The sequence below is a fragment of the Phacochoerus africanus genome, chromosome 8 (genome assembly GCF_016906955.1).
Source record: "Phacochoerus africanus isolate WHEZ1 chromosome 8, ROS_Pafr_v1, whole genome shotgun sequence".
Lineage (NCBI taxonomy): Eukaryota > Metazoa > Chordata > Mammalia > Artiodactyla > Suidae > Phacochoerus > Phacochoerus africanus.
Genome location: NC_062551.1, coordinates 164,988,461 through 165,010,362, shown reverse-complemented (window position 1 = coordinate 165,010,362; position 21,902 = coordinate 164,988,461). Strand labels below are relative to the sequence as shown.

General features: G+C 41.4%; 1 protein-coding gene across 1 annotated transcript in view; it reads left to right on the top strand.

Annotated features, from left to right (window-relative positions):
* The window catches only part of MAST2 (microtubule associated serine/threonine kinase 2), a 212,537-nt gene that overhangs the window by 26,761 nt on the left and 163,874 nt on the right, over positions 1-21,902 (top strand). The window contains 2 exon segments of the mRNA XM_047789211.1: positions 971-1,118; positions 6,192-6,334. Coding sequence (XP_047645167.1) covers positions 971-1,118; positions 6,192-6,334 — 291 coding nt within the window.

Genomic DNA, 21,902 nt, shown 5'->3' with positions numbered 1-21,902 from the left:
TCTGTATGCCTGGGGTTCAGCCCTCAAAACAAACAAACAAGCAATAGCCAAGTTTGCATCTTGATGATGCTTACCGAGGAGGAAATGACTTTGGGATGAGTCGGGATGGGCTAGACTAAAGTAAAGACAAAGGGGAGACACTGTCAGTGCTTCGTATTATCTGTATTTTCTCCATTGTGCTATTATACTTTTTCATTGGGAAACGTGTATTTAGCTCCTATTATAGACATATAAAGAAAGCTGTTAGTTTTATTTTAGCCTTAATTGAATGTTAGAAGTATTTCTAACTTTGTATAATAGGGAAAGGTATGCCTATTATTTGTGATTTTTGAGGAGCTAAAATATGCTTTTCTTTACTGAATGTAGGAAGAATGTGAATAAAAGGAGAAAATCAAATAAATGAACATCAGTCGGGAGTTCCCACTGTGGTGGCTTGGAAACAGTCTGACTAGTATCCACGAGGACATGGGTTTGCTCCCTGGCCTTGCTCAGTGGGTTAAGCATCTGACGTTGCTGTGAGCTGTGGTGTAGGTGACAGACGCAGCTCAGATCCCGTAGTGCTGTGGCTGTGGTGTAGGCTGGTAGCTGTAGCTCTGATTTGACCCCTAGCCTGGGAATTTCTACAGGCCACAAGTGAGGCCCTAAAAAGCAATAAATAAATAAATAAAAATCTGTAGATACGTACTTATCATGAATAACACATCCTGTCAGAATACCCTCTTGTGTCACCTTGTACATCTCACCAGCTGTTTTGGCTGTGGCATTTTATGGTGAGTGTCCCACAGCACTCCCTGCCTACCCGCAGAGCTCTTCCTAAGAAGTAGGTTTCTAGCTTTAGCTGTTAAACAGGAAATACATACAATGCGGGCACGTTTTAACTGTAATGAGTGTTACAGAGATGTTTAATTAAAGTCCTTACACTTTCAGAAGAGACGTGAAAGACTTAGCTTTTGCTGTTTTCTCTTTGCAGGATGTGGTAGCCGGACTCAGCCCCCTGCTCTTCAGGAAGCTCAGTAATCCCGACATAGTTTCATCCACTGGCAAGGCGAGACTTCAGCGACAGCTTAGTCAGGATGACTGCAAGTTACGGAGAGGAAGCCTGGCCAGTTCTTTGTCAGGTAGCTACCTAATTTTGCTTTTGAAGAGCTGTGGGGCTGTGTTGTCGATACTGAAGGGTGTGTCAGCTGCCTTGGCGTTTTGACAGCTTCTGGGGGGTGGTCCTGTGTGCAACACCTGTGGCGAAGGCTCTCCTCCTTGACTGCTTCCTCGGCCTCTCGGGGAGCTCACCTCCGAACCTGCTCCATGTTTCCCGGTTGACTGTTACCACTGGTTATTCCCTTTTAATACATTTTTTTGTCCTCTGCTCACTTCTGTAGACTTTACAAACTTGGCTTCTTTTGAGTTTCTTTTTTCTCCTATTTCCAAAACTCGTTCGAGTCCATAGGGCCTCCCCACCTCCTCCACAGAAAAGTCTTAAAAAATTCAAGGGGGAAAAGTTAACACAAGGAAGCCACGTCTAAATAGGAAGCGATGAGGGGAGTTCCCGATGTGGCTCAGCGGAATCGAAGCTGACTGGTGTTCATGAGGATGCAGGTTTGATCTTTGGCCTCGCTCAGTGGGTTAAGGATCTCGAATTGCCGTGAGCTGCGGTGTAGGTCGCAGACACAGCTCGGATCCCGTGTTGCTGTGGCTGTGGTGTAGGCCGGTGGCTACAGTTCTGACTGGACCCCTAGCCTGGAACCCTTCATATGCCGTGGGTGTGGCCCTAAAAAAAAAAAGACCAAAAAAAAAAGGGAAGCAATTAAAATGTGGTATAGTTTTTTTTATTTTTTATTTTTATTTTTTTGTCTTTTGTCTTTTCTAGGACTGCACCCACCACATATGGAGGTTCCCAGGTTAGGGGGTCGGATCGGAGCTGTAGCCGCCGGCCTACACCACAGCCACAGCAGCACCAGATCCGAGCCGGGTCTTCGACCTACACTACAGCTCACGGCAACGCCGGATCCTTAACCCGCTGAATGAGGCCAGGGACCGAACCCGCAATCTCATGGTTGCTAGTCAGATTCGTTTCTGCTGCGCCATGACGGGAACTCCTTTGCTCTTTATTTTATTTTTTATTTTTATTTTTTGTCTTTTAAAATGTGATATAGTTTTACACAATCCGTAGAGTCTGGAAAACGGAGTCCATTTGACTTGAGCTAGAGAAGCAAACGTAATACTGTTAAATTCCTTGGCTTATAGTAAATAGTTTTCCATTTCTTTTTCTTTTTGTTCCTTTTCAGGGCTATTCCCTTGGCTTTATCTTCTATTGAAATTTTTATTTTGTCAGTTATGCGTTTAAACACATAGAACTATTTTTTGTTTGTTTCTTTTCTGCTTTTTAGGGCCACACCTATAGCATATGGAGGTTCCCAGCCTAGGGGTCCAATTGGAGCTACAGCTGCTGGCCTACACCCCAGCCACAGCAATGTCAGATCCGAGCCGTGTCTGTGACCTACACTACTGCAACACTGGATGAGGCCAGGAATTGAACCCATGCATCCTAGTCGGATTCGTTACTGCTGAGCTACAAATGGGAACTCTAGAGCTGTTATTTGTTTAATTGTTTTTTTCCATAGCATTCTGCTCTTCTTCTTTCTTTTTTTTTTTTTTTTTTGGTCTTTCTGTCTTTTCTTGGGCTGCCCCCCTCGGCATATGGAGGTTCCCAGGCTAGGGGTCAATTCAGAGCTGTGGCCGCCAGTCTTCACCAGAGCCACAGCAACACAGGATCCGAGCTGAGCCTACAACCTACAGCACAGCTCACAGCAACGCTGGATTCTCAACCCACTGAGCGAGGCCAGGGATCGAACCCGCAACCTCATGGTTGCTAGTCGGATTCGTCAACCACTGAGCCACGACGGGAGCTCCGAGAATCCATTGCTTTTCTCTGAGATGCTAAATCTCTCCTGTCCTGTGAGATAATGTCTGGCTACTTGGGTGGCACAAGGTGGAAGTGGGCTTGTGTTTGACCTTCGGTCTATAGATTTTTAGTGACTCTGATTTCAGCCTTCTGTCTTAACTTTATGTCCTCATGGGTATCTGAATATTGGGTACAGAACTTATCTGAGATTTTGCAGGGCAGCCCGATACTCCATTTAACTGTATCTTCCTCTACGCTTATTATACCCTGGGCCTTTCTTTCCCTGGTTCCATTGGTTATGATTCATCTGTCAGCTTTAGATTTTCCCCAGATTTCGTGCATTCTCTCTTGGTGTGCCCGTATGTCTGTCTCTGTCTCTCTTTCTCTTTCTGGATGTAGCCCTTGTTTGTTTACTTTGCTTCTCTAGTCTCATTTAGTGGCGTTTCCTGGGAGATATAAGCTACAAGGATGTGCTTAGTCAGCCATCTTTAACTGGGCCTAGTTCTTAAAAGTAGCCTCTTGAATCATTGTGAGAATAATTAGAATTTTTAAGAAGTTCCCTTTTTTTTCTGAGTTATTTGTTTACTAAAGGGCTAGTTGCCCCATTTGTTCCTATTATTCCTTCTGTTTTATGTTGTTGGTTTTTCCTCAAATTCTTGGCAGTTCTTAATGTGTTTCAGGTCCTGACTAATGTGTGTGCAAATGGGTTTCTTCTGCTCTTGTGGAAGCCTCTTTCCTCAGCAGGCCCTTATTTTTACAGAGATAGAGACGTGATACTAGCCTTTGTCTAGGTGCATAGGTGAAATTAACAAGCTAGCTTTCCTTTAGGTTATAGTCATCTGCAGGCAGATTGTCTAGGGAGCTTGGCAGCATTTGCAGAAGGAAGGAAGGAAGCTGGGCAGGCTCTACTCTGGGCTTATGGAAGTTTTAAGTAGAGAACCATTATTAGTTTTTTGGAGGGTTTTACAGAAAGACTTTTATTAAAGCATGCGTTTGAAAGAAGACTTGAAAGATAACTAGATTTTTTTTTTCCAAGTTGCATGTTCCTAGGAGTGCCCTGGTTGCTTAGTGGTTAAGGACCTGGAGTTGTCACTGCTGTGGCTGGGGTTACTGCTCTGTCATGGCTTTGATTCCTGGCCCAGGAACTTCTGTATGCTGTGAATGTGGTCAAAAAACAAAACAAAATAAAACACGTTTCTTATTAAAGATGTAAAATATGCCACTTATAAAAAATTTGAGGGGTTCTCGTTGTGGCACAGCGGAAATGAATCTGACTAGGAACCCTGAGGTTGCGGGTTCGATCCCTGGCCTTGCTCAGTGGGTTAAGGATCCAGCATTGCCGTGAGCTGTAGACACAGCTCGGATCTGATGTTGCTGTGGCTGTGACTTAGGCTAGCAGCTATAGCTCTGATTGGACCCCTAGCGTGGGAACCTCCATATGCTGCAAGTACCACCCTAAAAAGCAAGAAAAAAAAAATTGAGAGCAGAGACATGTATACGTCCAAGTGAAAATTCCTTCCTAATCTTTACTTTCTTTTGTCTCTGTCCAACCATGTATATATACATTTAAAATATTATATGAATGTATCTAAACTTTATTTTAAAAATCAGAATTGGGATCATATGCTGTATGCTTCCTTTCTGCTATTTTTACTCCAACAGGAAATGTTGAACATTTTTCTCTTGACTACATGTTGAGCTGTCCCATTATTTTTAATAGGTTCAGTGTGTAATATGTGGAAATATAATTTCTTTAACTCGTGATGATCATTTACCTTATTTCGAGGTTTATTTGGCGAGCATTGCTAGGTTGAACATTCTGGGCTGCTTTTTTCCCCTTTAACAGTGCATTCCTACAAGAGGAATGCTGAGCATACTCAAGCTAAAATTGCAATAGGTTTGCTAAATTGCCCCCCAAATAAATTGCATCACATTTTGTTTTCAGTAAAAGGATGTGTTGTAGCAAATACAAAACCCAAACCTTCTTTTGCTCAGGCCTCTTTGTAAAAATGGGTATTTCCGTGACAAATAGGATTTTGCCAGGAAGAAGAAGGGTTTTCAAGTGAATTGGTGATCCAGGTAAAGCCAGAAGAAGGTGCAGGGCAGAAGATTGAAGGTGAATGAATGAATCAGTTTCGAAAGAGTGGAAAGAGCTGAGGCCAGGAAGGATTTATGGAGGATCTTTTTAGTGTTTTAAAAGTGTGGCTTAATTCTGTAAACAGTGGGGAGCTGTCAAGTTTCTCAGGAAGGGAATGCCATGACTACAGCAGTTTGGATTGGATCACTAGCAACAGTGTGGAGAATGGTGTGAAGGAAGGGGTTGAAATGGGACTCAGCTAGAAAGGCATTGCAGTTCTAGATGCTCAGTCTTTCTAAGTGTCTTTCTTGCGGTCTTTCAATGGGATTAAGGCAGTCAGTCAATGTGAATAGAATACGTGGAGTCTGGCGAGAGAGTGTAGATTCAGTGTTTATCTTCTGGGAGGCGAAGGGCCAGCCCTGTCGAGGAGAAACTGTGAGCTCTACACTCACGGAATGCAGAAGTTCCCAGGTCAGGGCCTGAACTAGCGCTACAGCAAACAACCTGAGCTGTTACAGTGACAGCACTGATTCCCTAACCTGCTGAGCCACACAGGAACTCTTTTCATTGAGTTGGTGAGGCACTAAGTAGGATGGAGGGGACTGGAAAACTCTTAGCCTGCTAGGTTGGGTGCCTGGCATGGTGGTGGGTGTTACAGAGAATTTAAAACAGTTCTGGGAGTTCCCGTTGTGGCGCAGCAGAAATGCATCCGACTAGGAACCATGAGGTTGTGGGTTCGATCCCTGACCTTGCTCAGTGGGTTAAGGATCCGGTGTTGCCATGAGCTGTGGTGTAGGCTGGTGGCCACAGCTCTGATTAGACCCCTAGTCTGGGAATCTCCATATGCTTCAGGTGCGGCCCTAAAAAGACAAAAGACAAAAAAAACCCCAAAAAACAGTTCTGGAGTTTCCTTGTGGCAACTCTGGCATCGTAACTGCAGTAGGTTGGGTTGCTGCTGTGGCATGGGTTTGATCCCTGGCCAGGGAACTTCACATGCCATGGACGTGTCCAAAAAAAGTAGTTCAGTTCAGTATTCCACTTGCTGTTCTCACGTCATCAACACAGTTGGACATTTTAGAGGCTACAGATTCTAAAATGGGTGTGGAGGACTTCACTTTGTTTTTGGATCAATGTGATTTTAATCCACTTGATGTCATTGTATTTTTTTATTCACTAATTAATGATTTGTTAATTTTCCAAACCTTGTGTTTGAAGGCAAGCAGCTGCTCCCCTTGTCCAGCAGTATCCATAGCAGTGTGGGACAGGTGGCTTGGCAGCCTTCTGGAGAAGCATCAAACCTGGTTCGGATGAGGAATCAGTCCCTCGGACAGTCTGCACCTTCTCTTACTGCGGGCTTGGTAAGTGCACCTTCTCTTCCTGCCGGCTTGGTGGGTGTTAGTCGAGATGGTCCCTTGCTCTGTGAACAAGCCCCTGCTTGTCATTTGTCATTGCCGAATCTATTCTTCTTCTTTTTAGGGTTTGGATAGTTGGAGTTTTCAAAGCGAAGTATAGCAAAGAATGAAATTTAATAGGCTGTCTTCTCTTGCTCTCTCACGCTGTCGCTGGTACAGCGACATAATGAGAGTCAAGGAAAAGATTCAATATGATTGTAACTTTAATAAATAACTTTCCTGAGAAAGAGCTTTCTTATAGAAGTGATTCTTAATCTTGTGACGTTGTATTGTTTCTGTGTATAGCTCTGTGTATAAATATTTGATACATGAGGCTAGGGAACACGTTTTGCACAAAGTAGGCACTTCAGTATATATTGGATAAAGAGGGAGCCTTCTCGATGTCTCGGCTTTGTATGGTAGATGGAACCTAACAAAGGTTAACGGAAAGGTTATTTCCTGCCTGTTATTGCATCCTGTACCCTTTTACCCTCAGTGGCCCTGCCTCTTTACTTAGGGTACCTGTTGACTGCTGGTCTCACACTCGTCCCTTTATCCGTAGGGTAAGGCACACCAGTAATTTGCAGGGTACACTAACAGAAGCTTGGTTGGATTAATACTTGTTGATGTGCAGTGTCCACAAAAGGTTTGATGTGTCAATACTAGTCTGAAATGATGTCACCTCTATCCTTGTCCTTGTCTTAATTGTCATTTTTATCAATTTTTTGGATAAGGGCACTGCAGAAATGCTTATCACACATGCTGGTGGCATTTTTCCCATGTCGAATGTTAAGTTGATTCAGAGCCTCATGAACAGAAATAATGGTTCAAGAAGAACCAGCAAAATAATGTTTAACAGAGAGAAAAGTAACCTTTGAAAAGCCAAAGCTCAAAACTGGATTGAAGGAGTTCCCTTGTGGCCCAGCAGGTTAAGGATCTGGCATTGTCACTGATGTGGCTCACATCACCCTTGTGGCTCAGGTTTGATCCCTGGCCTGGGAACTGTTTGCATGATGCAGCCGTGGCCAAATAAACAAAAAAACCAAACTGGATTGAAGTTTGAGTTAAAGTCGTGTTCCAAGATATTGCATCACCTTTATCCATTAAGCAGTCACTTTCCATTGTGCCTTTATCCCAGCCCTGGTAACTCCCAGTCTGTATTTTGTCTCTGAAACGGATTACCTATTTTGGATATTTCTTATGATGGAATCGTACAATTATGTGATCTTTTGTGTCTGGCTGCTTTCATTTAGCATGATATTTTTGAGGTTTGTCCATATTGTAGCGTGTGTCCGTACTTTATTCCCTTTCATGGCTGAGTAAGATCCCATCAGTTGGATGCACCATATTTTGTTTATCCATTCTTCAGTTGAAGGACCTTTGGGTTGTTTCCACCTTTTGGCTGTTGGGAGTAATACTGCTCTGTGATTCATATGCAAATGTTTAAGTTCCTGGTTTCAGTTCTTTGGGGTATATACCTACCTAGGAGTAGAACTGCTGAGTCATATGGTAATTCTCTCTCTCTCTTTTTTTTCTTTTTTCTTTTTTCCTTTTAGGGCCACACCTGAGGCTTATGGAAGTTCCCAGGCTAGGGGTTGAATCTGAGCTGCAGCTGCCAGCCTTCACCACAGCCACAACACCAGATCTGAGCCATGGCTGCGACCTCCACCACCGCTCACAGCAACGCTGGATCCTTTAACCCACTGAGTGAGGCCAGAGATCAGACCTGCGTCCTCATGGATACTAGTTGGATTTTTTACGCACTGAGCCACAATGGGAATGCCGTCTTTAATTTTTTAAGGAACCATTAAGATATTTTCCACATTGGATGCATCGTTTGACATCCTTACCTGCAATGTATGAGGGTTCCATTTTTTTTCCTATATATTTGCCAGTACTTATTATTTTCTGGGGTTTTTGGTTTTGTTTTTGTCTTCTTAAAAATTATAGCTATCCTGGAGTTCCTGTTGTGGTACAGCAGAATCAAATCCATTTAGTATCCATGAGGATGCAGGTTCGATCCCTGGCCTTGCTCAGTGGGTTGGGGATCCATTGTTGCCATGAGCTGTGGTGTAGGTCGCAGACATGGCTTGGATCCTGTGTGGCTGTGGCTGTGGCTGTGGTGTAGGTTACAGCTCTGATTTGACCCTTAGCCTGGGAACCTCCATATGCTGCAGGTGTGGCCCTTAAAAAAAAAAAAGACCAAAAAAAAATGGAGCTATCCTAATTGGTGTTAAGTGGTGTTTCATTGTGGATTTGATTATTATTATTTTTTAATTTTTTTAGCTGTACCTTTGGCATGCAGAAATTCCTGGGCCAGGGATCAACCCTAGCTGCTGCAGTGACAATGCTGAATCTTTAAGTGGCTGTGCCTCAAGGGAACTCCTGATTATCATTTTCTTAACTTAATATTTCAAAAATTCTGAGGTGTCATATATTGGGTATACTTTTGAAGGAATTAAAAATTCAAGGAGTTCCTCCTGGGTGGGAAGCCCTACAGACTGGAAACTAACTGGTTCACAGAGACTCACCTACAAGAGTGAGAGACTCACCTACAAGAGTGAGAGTTCTGAGCCCCACATCAAACTCTCACGTGTGGGGATCTGGCATAGGGAGAAAGAGCCCCTGGAGCATCTGGCATTGAAGGCCAGTGGGGCTTGTGTGCAGGAGCTCCACAGGACTGGGGGAAATGGAGACCCTATTCTTGAAAGGTGCACACAGACTTTCACGTGCACTGGGTCCCAGGGCAGAGTGAGATCTCCTTTGGAATCTGGGTCAAATCTGACTGCAGTTCTTGGAGGACATCCCGGGAAAACAGGGGTGAATGTGACTTGTTGTGAGGGAAGGTCATTGAAAGCCAAGCTCTCGGGAATATTGAATATTCGGCAGCTGCCTTTCTCTGGAGGTGGCCATTTGGGGAAAATCTGGCCCCACCCATCAGCCAGCTGCTGAGAAGCCCCAGGCCAAACAACAGTCCAGGTGGGATCACAGCCCCGCCCCTCAGTACACAGGCTACCTAAAGACCCCTCAGGCACACAGCTGCCTCTAATCCCATCCAGAGACTAAGCCCCACCCACCAGAGGGATTAGAATCGGCTCCCTCCGCCTAGCAGGGGGCAGGCATCAGCCCCTCCCATCAGGAAGCCTACAGCAAGCCCCCCATACCGACTTCAGCCACAGGGGGGCAGACATCAGAAGTAAGGGAGGCTACAATTCTACTCTGTAAAAAGGTCACCACACCAAAAACCTATCAAAATGAAGGGACAGAGAACTATACCTCAGATGAGGGAGAAAGGAAAAACCCCCAAAAATCAGCTAAGTGATCAGGAGATTCTCAGCCTCCAGGAAAAAGACTTTAGACTGTTGATGCTGAAGATGATGCAAGACATTGGAAATAAACTGAAGGCAAAGACGGATAACTTACAGGAAACACTGACCAAAGAGATACAAGATAGAAAACTTAGACAAGAAGAGATGCAAAATACAGTAACTGAAATAAAAAATTCACCAGAAGCAGCTAACAGCAGAATACAGGAGGCAGAAGAACAAATAAGCGAGGTGGAGGACAGATTCGTGGAAATTATGGATGCAGAACAGAAAAGAGAAAAAAAGACTGAAAACAAACGAAGAGAGTCTCAGAGGACTCTGGGACAACATGAAACGCTCCAACATCCGTATTCTAGGGGTGCCAGAAGGAGAAGAGAGAGAAGGGGACAGAAAACATATTCCAAGAGATAACAGCCGAAAACTTGCCTAACATGGGAAAGGAACCACTCACTCAAATCCAGGAAGCACAACGAGAACCATGTAAAATAAACCCAAGGAGGAACACCCGAGACACATATTCATCAAACTGACCAAAATGAAAGACAAAGAGAAAATCTTGAAAGCAGCTAGGGAAAAGAAACAAGTAACATACAAGGGAACCCTAATATAAGGTTAATCAGCAGACTTTTCAGCAGAAACTCTGCAGGCCAGAAGGAAGTGGCATGATATACTTAACGTGATGAAAGGAAAAAACCTCCAACCAAGATTACTCTACCCAGCAAGGCTCTCATTCAGATTTGAAGGAGAAATCAAAACCTTCACAGGTAAGCAAAAGTTGAGAGAATTCAGCAACACTAAACCAGCCTTACAACAAATACTAAAAGAACTTCTCTAGGCAGAAAAGAACAAGAGAAGAAGGAAAAAAAGAGCAACAAAAACAAATCCAAAGCAATTAATAAAATGGCAATAAGAACATACATATCAATAATTACCTTAAGTGTTAATGGACTGAACGCCCCAACCAAAAGACATAGACTTGCTGAATGGATACAAGAACAAGATCCATATATATGCTGTCTTCAAGAGACCCACTTCACTTCTAGGGGCACATACAAATTGAAAGTGAGAGGATAGAAGAAAATATTTCACGTAAACAGGGATCAAAAGGAAGCTGGAGTAGCAATACTCATATCAGACAAAATAGACTTTAAAATGAATATTTTAAGGGACAAAGAAGGACATTACATAATGATCAAAGGATCAATCCAAGAAGAAGATACAACAATTTTAAATATCTACACACCCAACATAGGTTCACCACAATATATAAGGTAACTGCTAACAACCTTAAAAGGACAACTCGGCAATAACACAATAATAATGCAGGACTTTAACACCCCACTTACAGCAATGGACAGATCAACCGACAAAATCAATAAGCAAACACAGGCCCTGAATGATGCATTAAACCAGATGGACTTAATAGATATTTATAGGACATTCCATCCAAAAGCAACAGAATACACATTTTTCTCAAGTGCACATGGAATATTCTCTAAGATTGATCACATCCTGGGCTACAAATCCAACCTTGGTAACTTAAAGAAAATTGAAATCATATCAAGCATCTTTTCCGACCACAATGCTATATGACTGGAAATCAGCAACAAGAAAAAACTGCAAAAAACACAAACCCGTGGAGACTAAACAACATGTTACTAAACAACCAATGGATCACTGACGAAATCAAAGAGGAAATGAAATAATACCTGGCAGCAAGTGACAATGAAGATATGACACTCCAAAACCTATGGGATGTGGCAAAAGCCGTTCTAAGAGGGAAGTTTATAGCAATACAAGCCCACCTCAGGAAACAAGAAAAAGCTCAAATAAACAAGCTACCTTTACCTCTAAAGCAGCTCGAGAGAGAAGAACAGGCAAGACCTAAAGTTAGTAGAGGGAAAGAAATCATAAAAATCAGGGCAGAAATCAGTGAAATAGAAACAAAACCATAAAAAAGATCAATGAAACAAAAAGCTGGTTCTTTGAAAAGATCAACAAAATTGATAATCCCCTAGCCAGACTTATCAAGGAAAAAAGAGAGAGGACTCAAATCAATAAAATTAGAAATGAAAAAGGAGAAGTAACAACGGACATCACAGAACTACAAAGGATCATAAGAGACTACTATATGCAACTATATGCCAGTAAAATGGAAAACCTAGAAGAAATGGACAAATTCTTAGGAAAGTACAATCTTCCAACACCAAACCAAGATGAAATAGAAAAGATGAATGGACCAATCACAAGAACTGAAATTGAAACTGTGATTAAAAAATTGACAACAAACAAAAGTCCAGGACCAGATGGCTTCACAGGCGAATTCTATCAAACATTTAGAGAAGAGCTAACACCTCTCCTTCTGAAACTATTTCAAAAAATTACAGAGGTAGGGATACTCCCAAACTCATTTTATGAGGCCACCATCACCCTGGTACCAAAACTAGACAAAGATACCACAAAAAAAGAAAACTACAGGCCAATTTCACTGATGAACATTGATGCAAAAGTCCTCAACAAAATACTAGCGAACCGCATCCAACAATACATCAAAAGGATTGTACATCATGATCAAGTGGTATTTATCCCAGGGATGCAAGGGTTCTTCAATATCCACAAATCCATCAGTGTGATACACCACATTAACAAGCTGAAGAATAAAAACCATATGATCCTCTCAATAGATGCGGAAAAAGCCTTTGACAAAATCCAACACCCATTTCTGATAAAAACCCTTCGGAACGTGGGCACAGCGGGAACCTGCCTCAACATAATAAAGGCCATATATGACAAACCCACAGCAAACATCTTCTCAATGGTGAAAAGCTGAAAGAATTCCCGCTGAGATCAGGAACAAGACAAGGATGTCCTTTCTCACCACTACTCTTCAACATAGTTTTGGAAGTCCTACCCACAGCAATCAGAGATGTAAAAGAAATAAAAGGAATCCAAATTGGAAAGGAAGAAGTCAAACTATCACTATTTGCAGATGACATGATACTATACCTAGAGAACCCTAAAAACCCTACCAGAAAATCAATACACAGAAATCGATGGCATTTCTATACACTAACAATGAAAGAGCAGAAAGAGAAATTAGGGAAGCAATCCTGTTTACCATCACATCCGAAAGAATAAAATACCGAGGAGTAAACCTACACAAATAGATGGAAAGATATACCATGCTCATGGATTGGAAGAGTTAATATTATCAAAATGACTATACTACCTAAGGCAATCTACAGATTCAATGCAATCCCTATCAAAGTACCAAGGACATTTTTCACAGAACTAGAACAAAATATTTTAAAGTTTGGAAGCACAAAAGACACAGAATAGCCAAAGACATCCTGAAAAAGAAAAATGGAGCTGGAGGAATCAGGCTCCTGGACTTCAGACTACACTACAAATCAACAATCATCACAACCGTATGGTACTGGCACAAAGACAGAAACGTAGATCAGTGGAACAGGATAGAAAGCCCAGAATTAAACCCACGCACCTACAGCCAACTAATCTATGACAAAGGAGGCAAGGATATACAATGGAGAAAGGACAGCTTGTTCAATAAGTGGTGCTAGGAAAACTGGACAGCCACATGGAAAAGAATGAAATTAGAACACTCCCTAACACCATACACAAAAATAAACTCCAAATGGATTAAAGACATAGATATAAGACCAGACACTATAAAACTCTTAGAGAAAAACATAGGCCAAACACTCTCTGACATAAATGACAGCAACATCTTCTCAGATCCACCTCTTAGAGTATTGACAATAAAAACAAAAATAAACAAATGGGACCTAATCAAACTTAAAAGTGTTTGCACAGCAAAGGAAACCCTAAACAAAATGAAAAGACAACCCACAGAATGGGAGAAAATCTTTGCAAGTGAATCAACTGACAAGGGATTAATCTCCAAAATTTATAAACACCTTCCGCAGCTCCATACCAAAAAAAACAAACAACCCCATCAAAAAATGGGCAGAAGATCTAAACAGATAGTTCTCCAAAGAAGACACACAGATGGCCCCAAAAAACACATGAAAAGATGTTCAACATCACTCACGATTAGAGAAATGCAAATCAAAACCATGATGAGGTACCACCTTACACCAGCCAGAATGGCCATCATCAAAAAGTCTACAAACAATAAGTGCTGGAGAGGGTGTGGAGAAAAAGGAACACTAGTACACTGTTGGTAGGATTGTAAATTGGGGCAACCACTGTGGAAAACAGTATGGAGGTTCCTCAGAAAACTAAAAATAGAACTACCATTTGATCCAGCAATCCCACTCCTGGGCATCTATCCAGAGAAAACCACTATTCGCAAAGACTCATGTACTCCAATGTTCATTGCAGCACTATTTTCAATAGCCAAGACATGGAAACAACCAAAATGTCCATTGACAGAGGAGTGGGTCCAGAAGATGTGGTACATATACACAATGGAATATTACTCAGCCATTAAAAGGAACGAAAACACCAGCATTTTTAGTGACATGCATGGACCTAGAAACTATCATGCTAAGTGAAGTCAGCCATACAATGAGATACCAATATCAAATGCTTTCACTGACATGTGGAATCTGAAAAAAGGACAGACAGAACTTCTTTGCAGAACAGATGCTGACTCACAGACATTGAAAAACTTACGGTCTCCGGAGGAGACAGTTTGGGGGGTGGGGGAATGTGCTTGGGCTGTGGGATGGAAATCCTGTGAAATTAGATTGTTATGATCATTATACAACTACAGAAAAAAAATAATAAAGAATAGGGAAAAAAATAAAAAGATGAAATTAAAAAAAAAATTTCTTCCCTAAAAGAAAAAAAAAAAAAATTTCAAGGAGTTCCTGTTGTGGCCCAGCTGAAACGAATCTGACTAGCATCCATGAGGACGCAGGTTCGATCCCTGGCTTTGTTCAGTGGATTAAGGATCTGGTGTTGCCGTGAGCTGTGGTGTAGGTTGAAGACTCGGCTTGGATCTGGGGTTGCTGTGGCTGTGGTGTAGGCCAACAGCTACAGCTCTGATTCAACCCCTAGCCTGGGAACCTCCATATGCCACGGGTGCCACCCTAAAAGGACCAAAAAAAAAAAAAAAAAAAACTTCAAGATACAACTTAGAACCTTTTCCTATCATTGTTAACTATCATGATTATTCTTTAAATTTCACATATGACTCTACAGAGAAACACCTGTAGATGTTTGTTTTGCCTACTTGTGTTAGAGTTTTCAGACTCAGCAACTTCCCCTTTCAGTCTTACCTTTCTGCAGCTGTAGCTTTGCATTTTCTACTGTGAAAGTTGGGTATATCTGTATCTATCTCTTAATTCGTTTTATTGAGGTTTAACTTTCATAGAATAAAGCTCACCCATTTTAAGTGTGCAGTTTGATGACTTTTCACAGATGTATACAGTTGTATCACCACCCCACAATCATACAGATGTAGGAAATCATGGTATGGAAATTTCTGTCACCCTAATTTAGTTCCCTTGTGTCCCTTTGCAGTCTGTCCCTGCCATCCCCCGCCCCCTTGCCAAGTTCCAGCCCTTGGTAACCACAGACCAGCTTTCTGTCCCTGTGATTTTTGTCTTTTCCAGAGTTTCATTTAAATGGAATCACACAGAATGTAATCTTTTGTGTTTGACTTATTTCACTTAGCGTAAAAGTTTTGACATTCATCCACATTGTTTTGAGTATGGGTAGTTCTTTTTTATTGTCGGAAGTGTTCCATGGCCTGCGTCTATTGGACTATCTGCTCAGCAGTTAATGGCCATTGGGATTGTTCTAGTTTTTGCCTGTTACAGAGTAAGTTGCTATGAAAGTTCATGTACGAGTATTTGTGTGGGACAGTGCTTTCCTTTCTGCCGGATAAATACCTAGGAATGAGACTGCTGGGATGTATGGTAAATGGATGTTTATCTAAATGGGAAACTGGCGTTTTTGCATTTCTACCAGCAGTTGTGCCACATCCTTGTTAGTACTAGATATTATGGTTTTAATTTCTCCATTCTATTGGGTGTATAGGGCTATCTTATTGTGGTTTTAATTTGCATGCTCCTGATGATGAATGAGGTCGAATTGCCTTTTTTATGCGCTTTTTTGCCGTGTGTGTGTGTGTGTGTGTGTGTGTGTGTGTGTGTGTATTCTATGATGAATTACCTGTTCAAATCTTCTGTTCTTAAGAAATTTTTTGGTCTGTCTTATTTTTTATTTCTTTTTTGGTCTTTTGTCTTTTTTTTTTTTTTGAGGGCCGCACCCACGGCCTATGGAGGTTCCCAGGCCAGGGGTCCAATCGGAGCTGTTGCTGTGGGCCTACGACATAGCCACAGCAAAGCCAGATCCGAGCTGTGTCTGCGACCTACACCACAGCTCATGGCAACTCCAGATCCTTAACCCACTGAGCGAGGCCAGGGATCAAACCTGCAACCTGATGGTTCCTAGTTGGATTAGTTTCTGCTGCGCCATGATGGGAACTCTGATCTGTCTTATTTTTGAGTCTTAAAGAGTTCTTTGTATATGCAATACATATATTTTTTTTTTGCTTTTTTTTTCCTTAGGGCTGCATTTGCATATTACCAGGCTAGGGGTTGAATTGGAGATGCAACTGCTACACCACAGCTCACAGCAAGGCCAGGGATCGAACCTGCATCTTCATAGATACTAGTCAAGTTTGTTTCCACTGAGCCATAATGGGAACTCCTTGGATACATGCTTTCTAAATATTTCTCCCTGTCTGTGTGTGGCTCATGTTTTTGTTTTCTTAGCAGTTTTTTTATATAAAAACCTAAATACAAAAATATGCAGAAATCAACATATTTCTCTATACTAACAATTAAATTGAAATTGAAAAGTTGTTATTATTTATAATAGTTCTCAAACTTGAAATAATTGAAGATAAAATTTAAAAATTATTTGCAAGACCAATACATTTTAAACTACAAAATATTACTGAGAGAAATTAAAGAAGACCTGGAGTTCCCGTCGTAGCTCAGTGGTTAAAAACGAATCCAACTAGGAACCATGAGGTTTCGGGTTCGATCCCTAGCCTTGCTCAGTGAGTTAAGGATCTGGTGTTGCCGTGAGCTGTGGTGCGGGTCGCAGATGCGGCTCAGGTCCGGCGTTGCTGTGGCTGTGGTGTAGGCCGGTGGCTACGGCTCCAATTCGACCCCTAGCCTGGGAACTTCCATGTGCTGTGGGAGCGGCCCAAGAAATGTGAAAAAGACAAAAAGATAAATAAATAAATTAAAAAAAAATTAAAAAAAAAAAATAAATTAAAAGAGACCTGAATGAATGGAATGATGTAAGATGTTCATGAACTGGACCACTCAGTATCATTAAGATGTAAATTCTCCCATTGATCTATTGATTCGGTTTAATCCCAGCCAAAACCCAAGCAGTCTTTTTCAGAAAGTGACAAGATGATTTCAAATTTATATTGAAATGTAAAAAGGGCCTAGAATGACCAAAGCAATTAAAAAAAAATTATTTATTTATTTGTTTTAGGGCCGCACCTGTGGCATATGGAGGTTCCCAGGTTAGGGGTCCAATTGGAGCTGTGGCCACTGGCCTATGCCACAGCCCCACAGTAAAGCCAGATCTGAGTCTTGGTCTGCAACCTTCACCACAACTCACAGCCACGCTGGATCCTTAACTCACTGAGTGAGGCTAGGGATCAAACCTGTGTCCTCCTGGATGTGGCTCAGATTCGTTTCTGCTGAGCCATGACAGGAGCTCCATAACCAAAGCAGTATTGAAAGCGAAGATCAGAGTTGGAGGAAACCCCCCACCTGATTTTATGAGTTTCTCTAAAGGTATAGTAATCAAGACATTGTAATATTGGTGTAAAGATGAACAAAAGAGCACTGGAACAGAACAGAAAGTTCAGGCGTAGATAAACATATCAAGATAATTTAATGGGAAAAAGCGTTATTTCAGCAAATGGTGCAAGAACAGTTTACATGGGAAAAAAAAAAAGAAAGAAATTTGATCCTTACCCCTTGCTTTATGCAAAAATTAACTTGAAATGGGTATGGCAACAGAAAAAAGAGCACAACCTAAAAATTGAGACTATATTTTATTTGGGAGCAAAACTGAGGACTTCAGCCCAGGGTACAGCCCCTCACATGTGTCTGAGACGCTGCTAAGAGGTGGGAGGAGCCAGGATGTATAGGAGTTTTTACACCAAAGGCCAGGTCGGAGTTGGAACTCCAAAAGGTTGCTGTTAATGAAAGCAAACCAGATACCTCAAAGAGTTTAGTGCCTTTCTGTGTATGGAAAGATGCAAAAGTCTTGCTCATGGAATCATTTCTTTGATATGCACCTCAGCGGTCTGGGGCCAGTATCCTCTGCTTTCTCATCCTGAGTCTCCTTAGGGTGCATGGCATGACTGGGAGTGGCTGAGGCCGATTGCTGGCTGGTGGGCCTCCTGTTTCCATCCTGAGTTCCTTCAGGACTCACTGTTGTAGACAGCTTTAGTGTAATGCGTGCAGCTTGATGGCTGCAACATACTCTGTTTAACTGATATGGCAGGAAATGTATTTTTACTCACAGATAATTGATAAAAGCTAAGGTCATAAAACATGTGAAGGAAAACAGGAGAAAATCTTTGTGATTTTTGAGTGAGGCAAACATTTCTTAGAACACAAAAAGCATAGGCCATAAGAGGGAATATATTTGACTTTATCAAAAAGAAAAATCTTTTCTCGAATAACTTATTTATTTATTTATTTATTTTTTGAGGCCAAACCTGCAGCATATGGAAGTTCCTGGCCTAGTGGTTGAATCAGAGCTGTAGCTACAGCAATGCAGGATCTGAGCTACAGCCTCAGCCACGCAGGATCCGAGCTGCATCTGTGACCTGTGCTATAGCATGCAGCAAAGCCGGATCCTTAACCCACTGAGCGAGGCCAGGGATTGAACCCGCATCCTCAAGGAGTCTGTGTTGTATTCTTAACCCCCAAGCCACAATGGGAACTCCCTGAGTACTTACTTTTAATGGGATAGGGACAAATTGGAGTGTGTTTACAAGGGAGTGGAATGATGAGTGCCATGCAACATTGTTGAACTGTTAAGAGATATAAATAGGTTTTGTTGTTTCCTTGGAGTTAAAAAAATATCACTGCCTTCTTTGGAGATGGAAATACAGAAATCATGATAACTGGTATTTGCAAACAACTACTGTGGGCCTATGTATTAATTTCTATTTTTTTCATTCCTACTCAAGAAAATATATTTGAATGAAATGATTATGGATGCCTTCTACTTTATAAAAGAAGTAAATCCCAGCTCAGGCTATAGACCTGTGTGCCATGTTCTCGTCCTTCTGCTTAGCAAACATATAAGCCTAGGGAAGTCACTGAACCTCTTTAACTCTCGTCTTTATAATCAAGATAATTATAGGGGCTTCCTCATAGAGTTATTAGGATGAAATGAGGCAATCCATGTAAAATAACATAGTGACAGATTTGTTTTTGGTTTTTTGGTCTTTTTAAGGCTGCACCCGCAGCATGTGGAGGTTCCCAGGCTAGGGGTTGAATCGGAGCTGTAGCTGCTGGCCTACAGCACAGCTCACGGCAACACTGGATCCTTAACCCACTGAGCAAGGACAGGGATCGAACCCGCGTCCTCATGGATGCCAGTCAGATTCATTTCTGCTGAGCCATGACAGGAACTGCCCACTTTGTATTTGTCTTTTCACTTGCTTAATAATGTCTTTGATGCATAAAATTTAAAAAATTTGATGAAATCTAATTTTTTTTCCTTTTGATCCTTGAGCTTTTGGTCTTATATCTAAGAATACATTGCCATACCCTGGGTCATGATTTACCCCTATGCTTTCTCCTGTGAGTTTTATGGTTTTAGCTCTTATATTTACTTAACTGATTCATTTTGAGTTAGTTTTTGTAAGTGGTATGAAAGAGGGGGGCCCAATTTCCTTCTTTTATGTGTGGATATCTACTTGTTAGATATCCTTTTAAGAGCTAGGTAGATATCTGGGGTGAAGGAGCTCAGCTTTTGGAAGCTGTGGATGAAGTCACCATGCAAGAAAGTACAGAAAAGGAAAAGGAATGTAGGGACATGTGACCAACTTAAATGTGAAAAAGGGCAAATAGAATAAAATAGTGAAGTGTTCAATGTGGTAAGAATTACAGGATTAAAAAGTGCATTCACTACCTATTAACTTGAGACTGCTGTCCTTTCCACTCTTGGTTTCTTCTTTTTGACAAGAGTAACATGTTTCTGATGGCACCTAGTGTCTTTTCAAAGGTCTGAAAACAGTGTTTCATAAGAGACTTTAAAATGAAACTTGGGAGATTTTCATGAGATTGAACAGTGTATTGCAGCCTAGTTGCTTGTTCTCAAGAGCATCCTTAAGAGAGAAGCAAAAGAATGGGCTACTTATTTTGCTTGAGCAAATTTGGAGCTGAATTTTGTCTGGAGTTCTTAAACATTGTAATCATATCTTCTATGACAATTTGTAAAGAGTTTAAGGATTGCAGAACATAGCACAATGCTTAGCATGTCGTGGATTCTCTGTAAACATTTGCACAGTGACTTGGTTTTGAGTATTCTCATATTCTTGTCCTTTTAACACTTAGTCTCTAAAATCCTGAAGAACTTCTACTGTAAGGGTTATGAATAGTGCTTTCAAAGCCCTTCTCTCCATGAACATGTCTTTTTTCTCATAGAGGTGACTTTTATAAGTATTTACTGGGAATCTTGGTAGAGGATCCCACCCATTGCTACATTATATGCTTCTTGATAGCAAAGCTTGTTTCTTACAGAAATTTCCCCAATTCTCTGCCTCCTATAACAGCCATCTAACATAATATTTGCTGTTTGTATGGAGTAGTTGAGTTAATGAATGTTAGGTGAATGTGAGGTGTTTTTCTAAGAATTATCCAAATAATTATCTGCTTATGGTGTGTGACTTAGCTCTTTTTTTCCCTTTTAAGCTTCCAAGTGAGTTGTTATTCTGCATTTTTTGCAATGTCTTTTCTAATCTATAGAATATCTAGAATAAAGGACTGGTTCCAGCAGGTGCAGACCAGTAGCCTTGGAAGAGAGGAATGCTAAGAGAGTAGTGTGCATAAAAGAGTTAGCAGAGCCCGAGACGGCTGTCCATAAAAAGGCCTGCGTGTAAGATTGGCCCTTGCTTAGCATCTAGAAACTTGAATGATAACTGTTTCCTATACCGATAAAATTTTCCCTAAATGATAAGAGCAAATGACTATGTCTGGACTGTGCAATGTGGATACCTGCTTTCCTGGAAGCCCGGAGTTTTGGTATGTGGTAGCCGGACTGTGCCTGTGTAGCCAGCTCCAGTAAAAAGTTTCAGCACTGTATCCAACGGGCTTCACTGGTAGACAGAGTTTCATGCGTGTGGAAATTTCTTGTTGGAGTAATTGAATGTGTACTTTGTGACCAACCATTGAGAGTGAACTCTTGAAAACTTGCCTGTGGTTTCTCCTGGACTTTGCTATAAACCTTTTCCCTTTGCTCATTTTGTTTTGTTTCCTTTTGCTGTAATAAATATCGGTCACGAGTACAAGTACATGCAGAGTCTTGTGAGTCATCCTGGAGAATTGCTGAACCTGAAGATGACCTTGGGGGTCCCTGACAAAGGTAGCCTTTGAAGGGCTTGTGGAATTGACCACATGTAGCTCCCCAGATTTACATTAATGGGCAGGGTTGAAAGTTGTTTTATGTGTAATTAACTTTAGGTCATTTTATAACACCTGAGACTGAGTTATTCTTTCCTCTGCCATTGTTTCCCCAGAGCTGGCTGGCATTATTTGCCTTTTACCCTGAGGATGACATTGCTTCTGCCATGTCCTTCTGTTTCTTATGGCACATAGAACAGATTGAAAGGGCTGGGCCCTATTTTTTGATCTGTTACTTCCTTGTAGCATATCTCGCTTTCATTATTTTTATTCAATTAAGGTTATATATATGGCCGTTGTGTTAAAGTGCTAGGAGCTGTGGGTGATCAAAAAGAAGAACAAGACTCACAGCTCTTAAGCTGCGTCTGTTTCTTTTTTTCCTGTACTTCTCCCAAGCTTCATATAACCTTCTTCTGTTGTTTCTTTCTTTGCCTAGTGTTTCCTGATTGATATTTTCTACTTTTAAATACATTTAACAGTTTACTTAGGTAGTTTAAAGAAAAGGAACTGTCCTGGAATGCCTGTCTTATATCCCCATAC